Below are 14723 nucleotides of genomic sequence, written 5' to 3'. Positions count from 1 at the left end.
TTGACAAAGTGAAAGTGAGACTGTTTTAATTGACGTGAGAAAAAAATTGACAAAAGGTGACCTTTCAGTGCACGGCTGCGTGGCGCTTCTTGGCGTAGTAGTAGCGGGGGTGACCAGCCAGTGGGTGCGCAACGCGAGGCGTGTAGAAGGCTTTGGTGAACAGAAAGCTGGCTCGCTCGTGGCCATTTCTGGACCTGACGATGTAAGTCGGAGACTCCTCCGGTTCGAGCTCTTCCGAATCGCGGGGCAGCTTGACGGGACCCCTGGGCAAAGGCCGTCTTGGAGAGTCGAAGGGCCACCCAGCATCAGATGGGTATGCAGGCCAGACTCCGCTGAATGGGGGATCATTTAAGACTGAAGACCTGTCACGGTGGACTTGATTAGCTCTTCCAAAGGAGAACTCGTTGCGGACTCTGTTCTGGTGGTTTCGATGGCCACGGTCAGACTGTGCCGCATTTGACCTTCCTGGTGCCGGATAATAGCGGCGAGGAGGCTGTCCCGGGGTGCTCGCCGGGTACTCGTGAGCACTACGAGGCCCCGGCGGTGCAAAGTACCCCCTCGCGTTGGGCGCTGCTGAATCGGGTTGCCGGACATTGCCAAGGTCCCAGTTGAGGTTTTCAACAGGCAGAGGGTTCTGCGCGTGAAGAGTTTGACCACCGCCGTAAACTACAACACAAAAAGTTTGAATGAAGAAGAAAAAAAAATCAAAAAGTCAAGTCAATGGAACTATTTGGAATAAAAAAGGACTCACGTTTTTTCACTGAAAAACCAGAACTGCAGTCATTGAGGAGGAAAACCAAGCAACCACTGCAAGGAGAGAATCGGGATTAAAGATTAAAAAAAAAAAAAAGTCCAAATTACTAAATTTAAACTATTCTATGGAAGGGGGGAAAAAAAAATGCTAAACTTTCTAGTATTTAAGATGTAATCTATGGCCCCTCAAACATTAATTATGAATTCAAACTGTCCCGATTTGCAATTTTTTCCCCCCCCCCATCCCTGCAGAGAAGCCTGAAATCAACCCATAGAAATTTCTCCAAATTGTTTTGCTTCCAAAAATCTGTGCGGACTGCTCCGCTCGCAAAACGGAGGCAACCCATCAGAGAAAAGGGGCGGTCTTAGCCAAACGTGTATAAAGAAGATGCGAAAGTGGCTCAAACACAAGTTCTGGACTAAAACCAAAAAGGAGTTTAAACCACCTAACGGAGGTGGGAATAAAATATGGGACCAAATCAAGTCATCTCAGGGGACTCAAATCTGCCACACACACACAAAAAAAACTTTAGAGATGAAAGTCCCAACATATTGATATAAAATTTCAAAGACTGCCCGCTGACAGTCGCCATTCACCGACAGCCACGTGACCTCAAATTTATTTTTCCTCTACTTGTTGACCTTAGATCAACAATTCCAAAGGTTAAAAATGTCAACATATGCAAGATAAAGTCCTGCTACTTGCAAAGTTGTTTAACTTGATTTCTAATCACTGTGAAAGGGTCAAAATACTTGTATTGAGATGACACTAAAACATTGTGACACGAGAATAAATCTATTAAGTTTTAAATGTGGTCACTGAACCTAACAAAATGTCAAGACTGAACAAAACGAACAAGAGGACTTTCATTAGCTTTTAAAAATGTCTCATAACCATAAAGAAAAGCAACACGTGAGTAAAACTCACCAGAAAAGAGTTCTGAGAGTCATGGCAGCCAGCTGAGAAGAGGAAAAGAAAGAAAGAAAAAAAAAAAAAAAGCAGTCCGAAGGTTCAACGCCAGACTGAAATAATGAGAGCGAGCTTTGCGAGGCTCGTTCTTATCCTGCCTGGCAACAGCGCACCTGCGCCCCAATCAGCAATTAGCGGCCAACCAGGCTCAGCTGTGAAGGACGGAAGCTCGTTGGCCGCGGGAGGTCACCTGACCTCACTCGGAAAAGGGCGGAGCTCACTTCCTGCGCATGGAAATCACAAGGATAATGGTTGCTTGAGCAATATTGAAGAGGGCTTCATGAAAGGAAAAAAATGCTTGCAATATGTCAACATATGATGTATGATTGTATGTATTTTGGCACAGCTTTGCTTTTTGTGGGGCACTTAAAATGTCGCGGCGGTCCTCGGTTCTTGACTTTGACACCTGCGGAGTGCAATTTTTCATGATTGGAAAACACAAACGTGGTTTTGCTTTCGAGGGGGTGTTTGACAGATCAACAAGATTTTGAAACGACTTTTGAGTGGCGAGCGAGGTTACGGAACGAACGAATCTCGTATCTCGAGGCAGCGCCGCCCGCGCCGTTGTTGTGCCGAGAGACGGCCGCCGTTACGTGGGCCAACGCCCGGCTCGCAGCGTTCGTTTCCGATGTTGCAAAGGTGAACTGCGCTGCTCCCTGGCTGGAGACGAAGGGAGGACGCCGACTTCTTAAAGAAGACGCCCGAATGCGTCGCTCCCTCCACTTCTTCACTCGCATGGAGGATCTTTTGGTTTTGTTTAGTTTTTTTTTTTAAAGCGTTTGCACTCCAGTTTGTATTCATTCAGGTGTACTCAGTGCGCCAAATGTGAGCCTTTTTCCCCTCCGTTCCGATCAAAGTTTGCATTGTTGAATGTCTCTTCTGGGATTTTCCTTTCCGGATCTGATCACAAAACGGGTGGGCCAACAATTGTTCACAGGGCTGCGCCGACGCCACTTTTTTTTTTTTTTTTTTTTTTTAGCCGAGGACAAGCGCAGTAACTTCCGCTACGCTCTGCCGGTTGTGATGAAAATGAGTTTTGACTGAATATTGGACGGCACGGTAGAGCGGCTATAAAGTGTGGGCCTCACAGTCCCGAGGTCCAGGGTTCAATTCCGACCCGTGCCTGCCTGGCTTTTCTCCGCTTTCCTCCCACGTCTCCAAAACATGCACAACATTAACTGAACACTCTCAATTGCTGTCTCCATGTGCCCTGCGATTGGCCGGAAAGCAGTTGAGGGTGGCCTGCCCGTTGACCGCGGGGATAGTCTCCAGCACTCCCTGCGACCCTTGTGAGGATAAGCAGCTTAGAAAACAGATGGATGGATAATAATTTACCAGAGTAAAAACAAGAAGAATCCACTTACCAGATGCGCTAAGCGTTAGCTTAGCTTCATCTCGTTGCGCTGCTGCTTCTTTGTATTACGCAACAGTGTGGAGGCTTTGTGGCGCAATGGCGCCTCCCATTGGTCAGTCTTGCTACAGCTCTGCTTTTGGGCAGGAGGCTTGCTCTCGCAACGCTTGCACTGTGTTTGTCGTTCGTCACTGATGGTGCAGTGGTACACGCGCCTGGCTTTGGTGCGGGCACCGTGGGATCGATTCCCGCTCAGCGATGGTGCCGATATCTGGCGCCTTTTGCTCGGATAGGCTCCAGCTTTCTCGCGGCCCTAGTGAGGATAAGCGGCTTGGATAACGGCATGACGTGACGATCATACGTTGACAACATTATTTAAAAAGTGACAATTCGTCGAATTGTTCAATAGAAATGAAGTCAGATGGATCCGAAATTCAGGACTTGGTCCCGTGGTTGTGTCTGCTGGATTTGTGTCGGAAATTGGAGCAAACGCAGCCTCACTATTTGGATGGTTTTGCACAGTTAAGGAGTTCCCGAGCAATTCAAACCTTCAGGGAGTGTTAAACCGCCGGTTTTCCTTTGCGCGAGACGCGTCGCTCGCTTGCAGTTGTGCCGAGCAAGCTGACGCTCAGCGGCCCGGCCTCCGCGGCAACGGCACCGGCGAGAACGCGGCGCTCCGTTTCGCCCGACTTTTTCAGAGTCGGAGGATTTATTTTTAATTCCCGGCTTCTGACATTACAGATAATCCGGGATATGACTTTGTCTGTTGGCGTCTCCCGTTACCGAGCGGCATTTGAATACGTTGCGACAGTTAGGGCGGAAATCTTCGTCTGAACGACTCGGCCGCTGAACTTTTAATTCAGGGGAGGACTCAACCAATCCCGCTAACGTGCATTTGAATATTGTTGTTTGCTTTTGTTGATTTGCACGGATTAGAAATGTCTCGCGCTTCACTCGCGGCTCTGTTCCTACTTAGCGGCGGCGTGAGTGCGGATGGAGGGATGAGCCGTCGGGTTGTTGTGTAAACGTAATCATGTGAGGCGTTTGTGCATTTCCGCGAATCCGCAGTCAAAATGCTGCTCGACGTGACAAAAACTGTCAAAATGAAAAATCCTTTGCCCATGAACCACGTCGAAGGAACGTCAACATATTTTTTCTTTCTTTTCCCTCCTCACATCCAACGTCGATGACGCCCGTCTTTGGGTCGGTGCCGTTTGCTCTGCCGGCTCTGCCGTTGCGACACGGGTCCCGGCGCAAAACCTCCGCCGGCGTTCTGAACGGCCACCGCTTGCTCGGGCGGGCCTCGTTGGCCGTTGGGAACGCCGGCGCCGTGCCGTGTTCCGGCGGGGGACTCCCAAAAAGTCAACACGGTCCGCGGAGACGGGCCGAGCGGCGCAAGTCCGGCGACGGCTGCCAATTTGCACATCTGTCGAGCGAGGATCGATGCGGCATTGATTTGATTAGATTTGATCAATTTGGTGAATATAAAAAGTCAAGCCAGCCACTTTTCAAATGCCAGATTTCTGTAAGATAAAAAAACCGAGAGAACGATGAATATTTTCAAACATTTTTCACCATTAATGTGAACAAAAGTCTGTCCAGATCAATTGAAAGAAAACAAATTCCAATTTGGGAAGTAAAACAACTGAAATAATGTGCTTGCAAAAATGTGCACACCCCCATAACCTGGAATGCACCCGGTTCCGAAACCATCCATCAGCTGTTCTAGTTGTCTTTTCCTGACATTTTTTTCTGCTTCCTTCAGTTACATATTTAGTTATCTAATTACAAATACTTAGTGGCAATTACTGTCACTTTGTTCCAGTGACTTGTTTACAAAGTGGAGCTGTGTTCGGAATCGCGCGTCACGTTCACACTCGCGTTAAGCGGGAGTTTGCACAAGATGGACCTCAAACAGAGCTCAGATGTTCCAGTAGGCTTTTCCTGAGGTTTTTTTTTTTAGCAGGTGTGAATGTTCTGGGACAGCAAAATGGGCCATTTTTAGCAGCTCTTCGAGGAGATCCTTCCTTTTTTTTTTGTGTGTCTCTTCACCGGGGCTGGCTTGCAATTGGCAAGACGACCCAGTTCAACAACCCGGGTCTCGCCGCAGGCCACATCCGGGCGTCCCCGAGCGAGAAAGCCGATGACCGGCGTTCTTCCAGTTATCGTTCGTGGCTGGTCTTTATCGGGTGGGCCGGTCGTCCAATCGTATCGTGCGGCTGTGCGGCCCGAGGCCAAAAGTCTTTTGGTGTGAACGTCAGCGAGGAAGGAGAAGCGCGAGACCTTCTTCTTATCGTGTACGTCAGCGTTAAGAGGGGATTGCCTCCTGGTCCGGTGAGCTCTCATTCTCAAGTCCTCCGAGGATGAAGAGGGGAGGAAAGGATGGCGTGCGTGACGGAAGGACGCTTTGCATAATTCTGAAGGCTCCTCTCGCGCAAATCCTGCCTTGGACTCTCAACTGTTGGCGCCCGAGTCGCGACCGACCGTTCCCGAGGTGAGCGGCAATGAAGAACATTCATTGTCTTGGAAAACAGAAATATCTTCTTTTTGACAGAACTACTCGCGCTTACGTGCCTTTTAAAGCATCCTGTTCAGAAATTGAAGATAAATTCTAATCTCGGGACCCATCTCTTCATTTTAGGAAAGTGCATTTGTCTTCTCGGGCAAAGAACCCTGCGGAACAGCAACCGCGACAGATTTAACAGTGGGAACGATGACAATTATTTTTTTGTAACAAAACGGCTCCCGTCGCGAGTTGCCGACCGAGCTTCAATCTCGGGGTCTGCTGTACAGTAAGCTTGCGGACAACAAATTGTGCGGGCCTAATGGGCCAGAAGCGGCCGCCTCTTCGGCGCATATGCCAGTCGCCACCCTGCCCATCCCAGCGTCACTCTCGCCAAGTGACTCACGAGTGGTCACGCGTGAGGCCCGCACGCCGTCGCGAGATCCCGCAGGCCGGCGCGGCCGCTTTTTCCTTATTTTTCCTCGTTGTCCTTTCATCTTTCTGAGCTACCGACTCAGACCAGACAGCGTGGAGTGTCAAGGTTACCACGGTAACGGCGCTTGTGTACCCCAGCTGAGCATTTCGGGTTTTTTTGGGGGCGCAATAGCACTCCTTTTATTTCCAAACGATACTTAAGTGACGATTCGCAGGAGGATCGGCAGCTTTCTTTGCTTTAGTCGTCGCGATAATCCGAGCCGTGCGCCCCTGAGCGCAAAATCCACCAGGATCTTTTTTTTTTTTTTTTTTTTTAAATCCACGTCAGCCCGACTCTCCGCGCAGCCGTGACCGCCACGAGTGCAATATTTCATTTTAGCTAGCAGACTGTCTGAGCGGATCACGTCAGCGTGTTGTGCCTGCTTAACACAAAGTCATCCGGTGACATTGAAAAGAAGACTCCCAGGGAGGCGTCGTTAATTGTCGGGAGAGCTGCCGCCGTCTTTCTGCGGAGACACAAAGCTTTGGAACGCGATGACGCGTGTGCGCGCCCTCCTCACCTCCCCTCTCTGACAGAAGAGGCAAAACAGTATTTGAAGAAACAAGAAAGAGGACAGAACAAAGTCTTGTGGCTGCTTTTCCAGATGCCATTTCAAATGTTTGATGTTGTGTAGCCCAAACCTGGCGACAAAATCCGAATCAAGCATCTTATTCCTGCGTGACAGTTTCTGCAATCTGCAACGTGGTTCTGACCAGAACTAGGCAATCAATTGCAGAGGAGGGGTGGCACGGTGGCGCGACTGGTTCGGGTGTTGGGCTTACAGTTCTGAGGACTGTGAGGTTTGCATATTCTCCGCTCCGGTTTCCTCCCGCATCCCCAAAACACACATGCTCGGTTAACTGAAGACTCTAAATTGCCCGTAGGTGTGAATGCGCTGGCTTGTTTCTATGCACCCTGGGATTGGGCCGGCGACCAGTTCAGGGTGGACCCCGCCTCTCGCCCCAAGACAGCTGGGATAGGCTGCAGCACGCCCGCCACCCGCGTGAGGGGAAGCGGCTCAGATACTTCGCTTCACTTTACAGGGACTTGAACCGCAAATCTACTGAATGAAAAACACGAGTGTGTGTCCAGTAGTTGAAGTTGCTCGAGTACAAAACCGACAGAATACGTTTGAGACATTCAAACATTGGCAGAACGGTCACCGAGCAATAAAAGGTTGCTCGTAACTTTTTTCGTGATTTTTGCTTTGTTTTGACGGTTTGACAGAGATTGTAATTCGGATAGGATAGAAAATAAACGCCCTTGCGTCCACGAGCGGTCACGTGACACGCATCGCCGGGACGATCCAAAGCCGAGGCCCGTTGAAGACGGAGCGACGGCCGTGTCCGCCGTAAGACCGTAACCATCGACGGGAAAAACGTCATCGGCAGAAGACGTTTGAGGCCGTCGCCGCTCCCGACTCTTATCCGCCTTGCCCATCTGTTGCCATAACGACGCACCGTGAGCCGTCGGTGTGACCTGACGTCTTGGACCGGCGCTCGATACGTCAATGAAGTCGTGCCGCGCGTGTGCGAATTTGCGGCGCGACGGGCCTCTCCAGCTGCGCTTAACCGATACGGGCGGCGGTCACACCTGCGGCTATTTTGGGGTTGCAGACAATTTCGGGTCTGACCCACATGGACAGTCGTGCGGACGGATTCAAGGACAGAAAAGAATGACAACGGAAGAAAAGGAAGACGAAGAAGCGGGTCTGCTTGTACTCTTAGCAAGATCACAGGTTGACCTCTTACCAAAAAAAAAAAAAACAAAAACAAAAACATGATGGGTGCTATTCGTCCATGAAAAGGTCAGCGGCAGATGAAACGCCGTCAAATACAGGATGTAGTTCAGAATCCATTGGTCAGCAGCAAGCATTTGGAGACAAATCCTGGTACTTACGTTTGAGTAACTTGAAAATACAACCGCGTCTTGCAGTTGAAATGAAATGTGATTTTATTTTCTTCAACTATCATTGTTGAAAAATACACTATTTTCTTACTTGAACGTGGCGTAGATTTTACTCAAATACAACTTTTACAGTAACGACTCGTCACGACTGTTCATTTTAACATCCGACTGCAGGTTTTCCTCACGATCTTGCCGCAAATGTCAACATTGCGGTAACGTTGCGTCTCAGTCTGAACAATACGGGGCACCATGTAAAAGGTGTACATAGATAGAAGACTCAGAAGAAATGAGCGATCTGGTCGAAAGTAAAGTCGACGCATGAGATGCCAGGAAACTTCTGTGGGTTAACCACACAAAAAAAAAAGAAAAAAATAAGGCTGCTTTTTAGACTACGTCAGGTGGACGAGTCGTCGCCGCCGACGCCACAACTGCAGCGGACTTCGTCGGCTAAAACAATCCAGGTTTACCTGCGATAGGCCGGCGACCGCTTCAGGGTATGCCTCGCCTCTCACCGGAAAATAACCCGGGATAGGCTCCAGCGTGATCGTGATCCGCGTGAGGCTAAGCGCAGCGGAAGATCAACAAAAGTATGAACGTTTACATGAAAGTATCTCCACGCACCAGTTATGGTAGCTAGCTAGCTACCGGCCATCGCGTGACGCTAACCCGGCACTCTACGTCCGAGGTAGCGATAAACGCGCCACCTCAACGTCAAAACATATCCACGGCTAGCTAGTGATCGCGCGTTGCTATCCTAGCGGTCTGCAGGTTCACTCTTGCGTCCGCTCGTCAAACAAGTGCGACACCAGTCGTGGAAATATTTTGTTCCTAGCAGGCCAGCGCAAACGTACCACTTTCACTCAGCGCCGTCCTTCTTTTCGTGAAGTGACCCGAAAAAGTGTATCATGTGCCACGCGATAAAAACATCCGGGAAAAGATAAATAATGGATGCGTGGCGCTGTAAAAAAAAGAAGCATGATATTGGATGGGGCGGCGGCCTCGGGTGGACACGTGGGATCCACCAGCCTCGGAGAAATAATATTTCTGCTATTTCTGAACAAGGACAAAGATGCAGGGGGGGTGTGCCAGTTTTCTGAAGCGTGTGTTGCTCCTTCCTGTTCCCGTGGTGTTGGAAGCCGTGCATGTGCGGGTGCGCACTTTGGGCGGGGGGGGGGCAAACAGGACGCGAGTGCGGCGGCGCAGCTTTTAGCCACCATCACACCTCGCTCCCCCCCCCCCACCCCCCTTTCTTCTTTTCCTTTCTTTTTACCTTCCACTCCATCTGTCGGCATCACAGGAAACACATTCCGTGCTGTAAACACAGCAAAATATGCAGATTTGCTCCCACGTGCGACCTCACACGCAGACTGCGTTGAAAACGTTGATTTCTTTCTTTTTCTTTTTCTTTTTCTTTTTTTTACAGGCCGTCAATTTCAATTAAGGTCGGATTTCATTCAGGAACCGTTCAAGTGGCAAGAACGCCGATTTGGGCAATTGACCACATCACCTTGATTCTCCAAGAGAAAACATGGTTTTGTTTTGTATTGTTTTTTTGTTTTTTTTTTTGTACAGTCTAGCTAAAATTTGAATACCATTTCTCAAAACTACGACGCAAACATTCTAAGCACAAGCAGACCATGCCGAAAATGCCTCTGAAGTGGATTTACTGCATTCATGTGACAGCAATGGATACTTTGCAACAATGAATATTCTTGATTTAAACAGAAAAAAAATATCGAGATTTCTGAGCCCTTTTCCAAGAGTTGACCTGGTGAAGACGGCAGCACAAAATAAAAACGCTTCTGCCAAAATACACAAGCGACAGATTTGGGAATTGGGTCGGTTAGAAGTTGTGTCGTGATCTCAGTTCCGCCATTAAGTGCCTGATTTCCTAAGAATAGCGGCCGCTAAATATTGTGTCCACGCACTCCGAGCCGTTGTGCCCTGTTGGCAAAAGCTGTAAAAGTGGCAAAGACCACATGTGCAAAATCGTGTTTGAAGTGATGGAATCGGAAGTGTTAGCGGAATTTTGAGCTGCGATCAATGGCGCAAATAACTTGGAGGAAGCCGGCGACCGCGTTCGAGTTTTGTTTGATTTAACGCTTGCTGATTGCACGGACAGTGGACGCAGGTGCGCGGTGTGTTTGAAATTTGGGACAGCACATCCCGGACCGAATGACCCCGACGCGAGAAAATGTTTTGTCGCATGACTCCTCCTCCTCCGCAGGCTTTGCTCCCACAAAAAATGACACATCAAGATACATTTTGAAAAAAACGGGCCCACGTGGAACCTGCACGTATTGTGGAATTACACAGCTAAGAACGTTTCACGTGGTGGCAAAATGCAAACGAGCAACTACTTGTCTCCTACGGCGGTTGTAAATTGCGCAGCGGAATGTGTGACGATGGCGTCTTTCCCAGCCGTCCGGCTCCGATCCGAGCAAATATAGCAACCGGCACCGCGGGGGAGATTGCCCGATACGCCGGCCTGTTTATTTTGCCGTCCCCTAACGTCGAGGGGAAGGAATTCTTCTCCGTTAGATTGGCGTTCATTTTCCACAGGGTCCCGCTGATGAAGTCTCCGGAGGGAGTTTGTCTTGGACTCTGCGTTGTTTTGAGTTTCCGCATTGAGATTTCCCTTTTCAAGTAAACATGGCTGATGATTGAGAATGTTGCGAAGCGAGGCCAAAGTCCGCCTCACTTCACTTTCATCTCGTTCACACACACACACGATGCGTTCGACGTACGATTGGGATACTTTTGCTGGCCCTGCTCCGACCCGACCATCGCTTGGCCGGTAATTGGCGCGACGTTGAAAGAAAACGTCGTCTCGCTTCGGCACCAAGGAATCAAAAGTCGGGCGCTGGGCCGATTTCAGTCCGTGGGAATGATTCTGCGGCAGGGGAAGGTTGTCATAGCGACGGCACTTTCACTCACCCGAGAGATGCTTTTCGGCCGCCGCACTAGCGCTAACGGGGATTCCCAAAGGACACGGCGGTACCGGCGCCGGTGCCGTTGTGTTTCTGCAAATGGCACCAGCGGTGCGTTGCCTTGGAGTCGAACAATGAGGGTGCATTAATATTGATCGGGTGCCACGGCGGCCTCCCGCTTCTGCGGACCGGGGTTCGAAACCCGGCCCCGCCGCCGCTGTGGAGTTTGCATGTCCTCCCCGTGCCTGCGTGGCTTTTCTCCGGGTGGGCACACAACCCCAAAACACGCAACATTAATTCAAAACGCTCGAAATTGCCCCAAGCTGCGATTGTGATTGCCGACGGTTTATTTGTTTCTGTGTGCCCTGCGATTGGCTGGCAACCAGTTCGGGGCGGACCCGTGACACCCGGGGTAGGCTCCAGCACTCGTGAGGATAAGCGGCTCAGAAAATGGATGGATAGCACTTATTGAAGGGGTGTGGAGCTTCCAGCAAAGATCTCGAAACTTTGCAGTAAACTGCCTGCTAGGAGCCAACCTGAAATGTTGGAAACGGGTTTTGTTCTTCTTGTTGCCAGAATTTTGCCACCCTTCTCCTCACTTCCGAGACGCACTTGTGATGAATTTGCCTTTGACACAAAACATTCCCTCCCGTAGCTGCTACAAGCACATTTGGACTTCTTTGGCCTCCCAGACTGTAATTGGCAAAAATCTCAGCGGAAGGCGGCCGGCCCGACTCCGTCCCGGTGGGAAGAAAGAAGAAAGCGGTCCGCGGTCCGCGGTCTGCCGTCTTCCGGAGGAGGTGAGCGGAATCGGATCAGAAAGGAGAGGTCAACTGCGTCCGTGACGCCTCCGCAGTCACGACGGCGTTTGCCAGCCGTCCAGATAAAAAGGAGGAGTCGCGGTGGGAAGAGCTTCCATGAGCTCCGTTTTTAGGGGTGGGGCCACAATTTTGGGGGGCTTCCCATTTATTCGCAGCTATTTATGTGCATTGCCACAAAAACCACGCAAACCTTTTGGCTGTCCCGGGATCTCGCATTCTGATTCTGTGAGCCACGATATGTATTTTCTTTATTGATGTTTGCTAGCTCGCCTTTTTTGTCTGCAGCTTTCAGCCGTTGTTGACACGCTAACGCTAATAACTGGTGGCAAATGTTGGATTAATATACAAATGAAGGCGCCTTCCTCGAGCAGCCGCTTCCGAAGCAACGCTCGCTAACCGAAAATTTCCCAATCCGGCCAAGTTTTTCGACGAGGGAAAAAGTTTTGAATTGGCGTCGAAAACGCTTGGCGCTTTCCCGGCACTCAGGAATGAAAAAAACAGCTCATCCCTCCGATGGAGTTTTTTTTTGGAACTGCGACTTTGTGAATTTTTTTTTTTTTTTGTCTACCTGCAGACGGTTCGCCGGCGCAACCTCGCCGCAACCTAACAAAACGTGGAAAAAAAGCAAAGCGGTGGGAATTCTTTCCGAAGGCGCTGTGACCGGATGAAGTTTCCGAACTTGGCATTTCAGCCCAGTGACGGCATTTCTCCCAATTTGGGAAATGAAAAAACAATAATCATCATCAACGGGGGGAAAAAAAACAAAAACGTGCGAGGTTGCAATTGAGGCAGTTTGCAGGAAAAGTTCATTTCACCGCAACTGCTGGCTTTTGTTTGGGTGCGGATGCGAGCGGTCGTTGGGACGAACCGAGCAGCGAGGAGATCCAGAGCGAGGAGAGGGGCCGTGCTCTTTTTCCCCTCCCTCCCTCCCTCCCTCCCTCCCTCTCTCTCTCTTTCTTTCTTTCTTTCTTTTTTTCCTGGCCGTCCGGTGGCGTGTATCAGCACGAAAGCCGCTGAAGCAACACGACAGTGGAGCCAATTGCTTTCTGCTCGCAGCGGCCAGGTTTTCTGGCTCAAGTCTCTTGACCTCAATACGGCATGACTGCCTTTCTCTGGGGCTTTGCACTTTTCATGCCACAAAAAAAGCAACAAAAAAGACAAAACAAAACAAAACGTATACTTCTTGAGGGCTTAAGAAGACCGGAGAGAAGCGCACGCTGCTTGCTTTCAAGTGACGACATGATGGATGGAGCAGCTCTGCCCTTAAATGACGGCTGTGAAGTCCTTTTGATGCGAAATTGGATTGTTTTGAAAACAGTTGGCAGATGTCGGAAAAAAGCGAATCCCCAATTCTGGCCGGAAAGGTCTGGAAATGATCCGGAGATACTGCGGCTTTATCTGCTTTCTTTTCAACTAAACACAAGCGTGTTTAATAATCACGTATATCATTCTTGTTCGTTGGGTTGCTGTTCTATTTATCAAATATGTTTGTCTGTCTTTTGGCTCATTAAAGCTAATGTCGTCTTTCTTGTCTGGCTGAATGAAATCGGCCCCTTTTCGCGGCCTCTCAGAAGCCGGCGCCGGACGCGTCGGGTTTTGTCCGGGTATTTAGAGTAACCAATGAATGCGAGCATGTTTTTGGAAACTTTACACAGCCGGGGCGGGCGTTTGAACCCCGGTCCGCGGAACCGTGAGGCCGGCGACCCGACCAGTTGCTCCACCGTGCCCTCGCCGATAAAACCGTACGACGCAATTGCAAAAAGGAAGACGAGACGGCAAAAAGCCACCCGTGACCGGTCGACTGACGGATCGGGCCCCCGAGAAACGCTTTGCTTCCATCCTCAGGGGCCCACTCGGCCTCCCTCTCTTTGTCCGCTCGTCTTTCCTTTCAGCCCTCCCCCGTCGTTCTTCCGGCATCCGAACGTCTTCCAATGCGCACTTTGGCCTGTTGCGAGTGATTTTCAGCGCGTAATTGCATCTTTTTTTTTTTTTTTCTCCCGCCTCCTCTGCTGTAAACACCGAACGTCTTCATTTGTGTGTATTTGCGCGAATGTGGCAGCGAAATATTTGTTTCCCAACATTGTCGTTTTCTTTCCCCGCGATCTACTACCTGATTTTTCAGGCTCGCCAAAGGTTAGAGTGATTCACGGTCATTTTGGAGCGCCATGTTTGTTGCCTCTTAGCAATATGAATCATACAATTGCGTGAGCTGGCGTTTTGATTCAGGCTACTTAGCGGAGGCACCTCCAGAAAGAAATGTCACGCCGAGTTAATGTTCGAGCTTAGATTTCGTCAAAAGTGATTGATATGCGTAAGTTGGACGCAGCTGCTGATGGAGTCTCTCATCAAGTGAGATATTTGTCGGAAGAGAACTTTTCTAGGCCTTTGATTAGATTCGTCCTCTGAGGCTTAAATTGCCGCCCCCCCCCCCCCCCCCCGTTTTTTTTTTTTTTTTTTTCCCCCCAAATGTCAGTCGGCGTATTGGTTGAATCATGTTCACGGGCAGCAGAAGCTCATCAAGTAGCAGAAATTTCCCCCAGACCCTCAGGCCACTGACCGACCGTGTTATCGTGTTTGTGCTTTTTTTTTTTTTTAAGCACGTGTTTGTACGTGCGCTCGTTATCGCCTCCCGTCGACGGCCCGTCTCGTCTCGCTGCCAATCAAATTTGGTCCCCGTGCGGCCGCGTCGCAAGGCTCTCGATTAGTCCGCCGCATTGGCTTACTACCGACGTGGCACTCGATGCTTGGCGCTCAGGAGAGCAAAAGGCCAAAGCCTACGCAGGTAAAACGTCACGGTGCGGACGAGGTATGGCAAGAAAAAGGGGGGAAAAAAAGTCGGTGCCTTCAGTGTTTCTCTGTGCAGCAGGTTGACTGACAGCTTCACAAATATTTGCACAGATCCGCGTGTGCTAATGTGCAACCATTAGCATAAACGTGTAGTTGTGTGCGTGTGTGCGTGTGTGTGTGTGTTCCACATTCATGTTTGATTCATGTTGCTTTGTCATCGTATCT

General features: G+C 49.8%; 2 protein-coding genes across 3 annotated transcripts in view; one reads left to right on the top strand and one right to left on the bottom strand.

The window, feature by feature from the left end:
• prkcab (protein kinase C, alpha, b) overlaps window positions 1-14723 on the top strand; it is a 56410-nt gene that overhangs the window by 845 nt on the left and 40842 nt on the right. The gene's annotated exons all lie outside the window — the stretch shown is intronic.
• On the bottom strand, window positions 10-3102 carry LOC133515089 (uncharacterized). 2 transcript variants are annotated; one of them, XR_009798960.1, is made up of 5 exons: window positions 3088-3102; window positions 2812-3009; window positions 1682-1947; window positions 752-807; window positions 10-666 (listed from the first exon to the last, which is right to left on the bottom strand). XR_009798960.1 is itself a non-coding variant. In XM_061847356.1 (3 exons), exons 1-3 carry the CDS (start codon window positions 1702-1704, stop codon window positions 65-67), a joined length of 681 nt encoding a protein of 226 aa, XP_061703340.1. In that variant the 5' UTR covers window positions 1705-1805; the 3' UTR covers window positions 10-64. The 2 variants fall into 2 exon arrangements, 1 of the variants encoding a protein (XP_061703340.1); XM_061847356.1 differs by lacking the exons at window positions 2812-3009; window positions 3088-3102 and having other exon boundaries at window positions 1682-1805.

This window comes from Syngnathoides biaculeatus, chromosome 16 (genome assembly GCF_019802595.1).
Source record: "Syngnathoides biaculeatus isolate LvHL_M chromosome 16, ASM1980259v1, whole genome shotgun sequence".
NCBI lineage: Eukaryota > Metazoa > Chordata > Actinopteri > Syngnathiformes > Syngnathidae > Syngnathoides > Syngnathoides biaculeatus.
Note: the sequence above shows the minus strand (reverse complement) of the source record. Positions and strands in the feature narration are given on the sequence as shown.

Excerpts from the sequence above, each read along its gene's own strand:
- LOC133515089 (XM_061847356.1), bottom strand. The coding sequence starts at position 1,704 with ATGACTCTCAGAACTCTTTTCTG. Across the intron at positions 808-1,681 it reads ACTCTCAGAACTCTTTTCTG|TGGTTGCTTGGTTTTCCTCC; the intron begins GTGAGTTTTACT and ends CTCTCCTTGCAG. Across the intron at positions 667-751 it reads TGGTTTTTCAGTGAAAAAAC|TTTACGGCGGTGGTCAAACT; the intron begins GTGAGTCCTTTT and ends TTTGTGTTGTAG.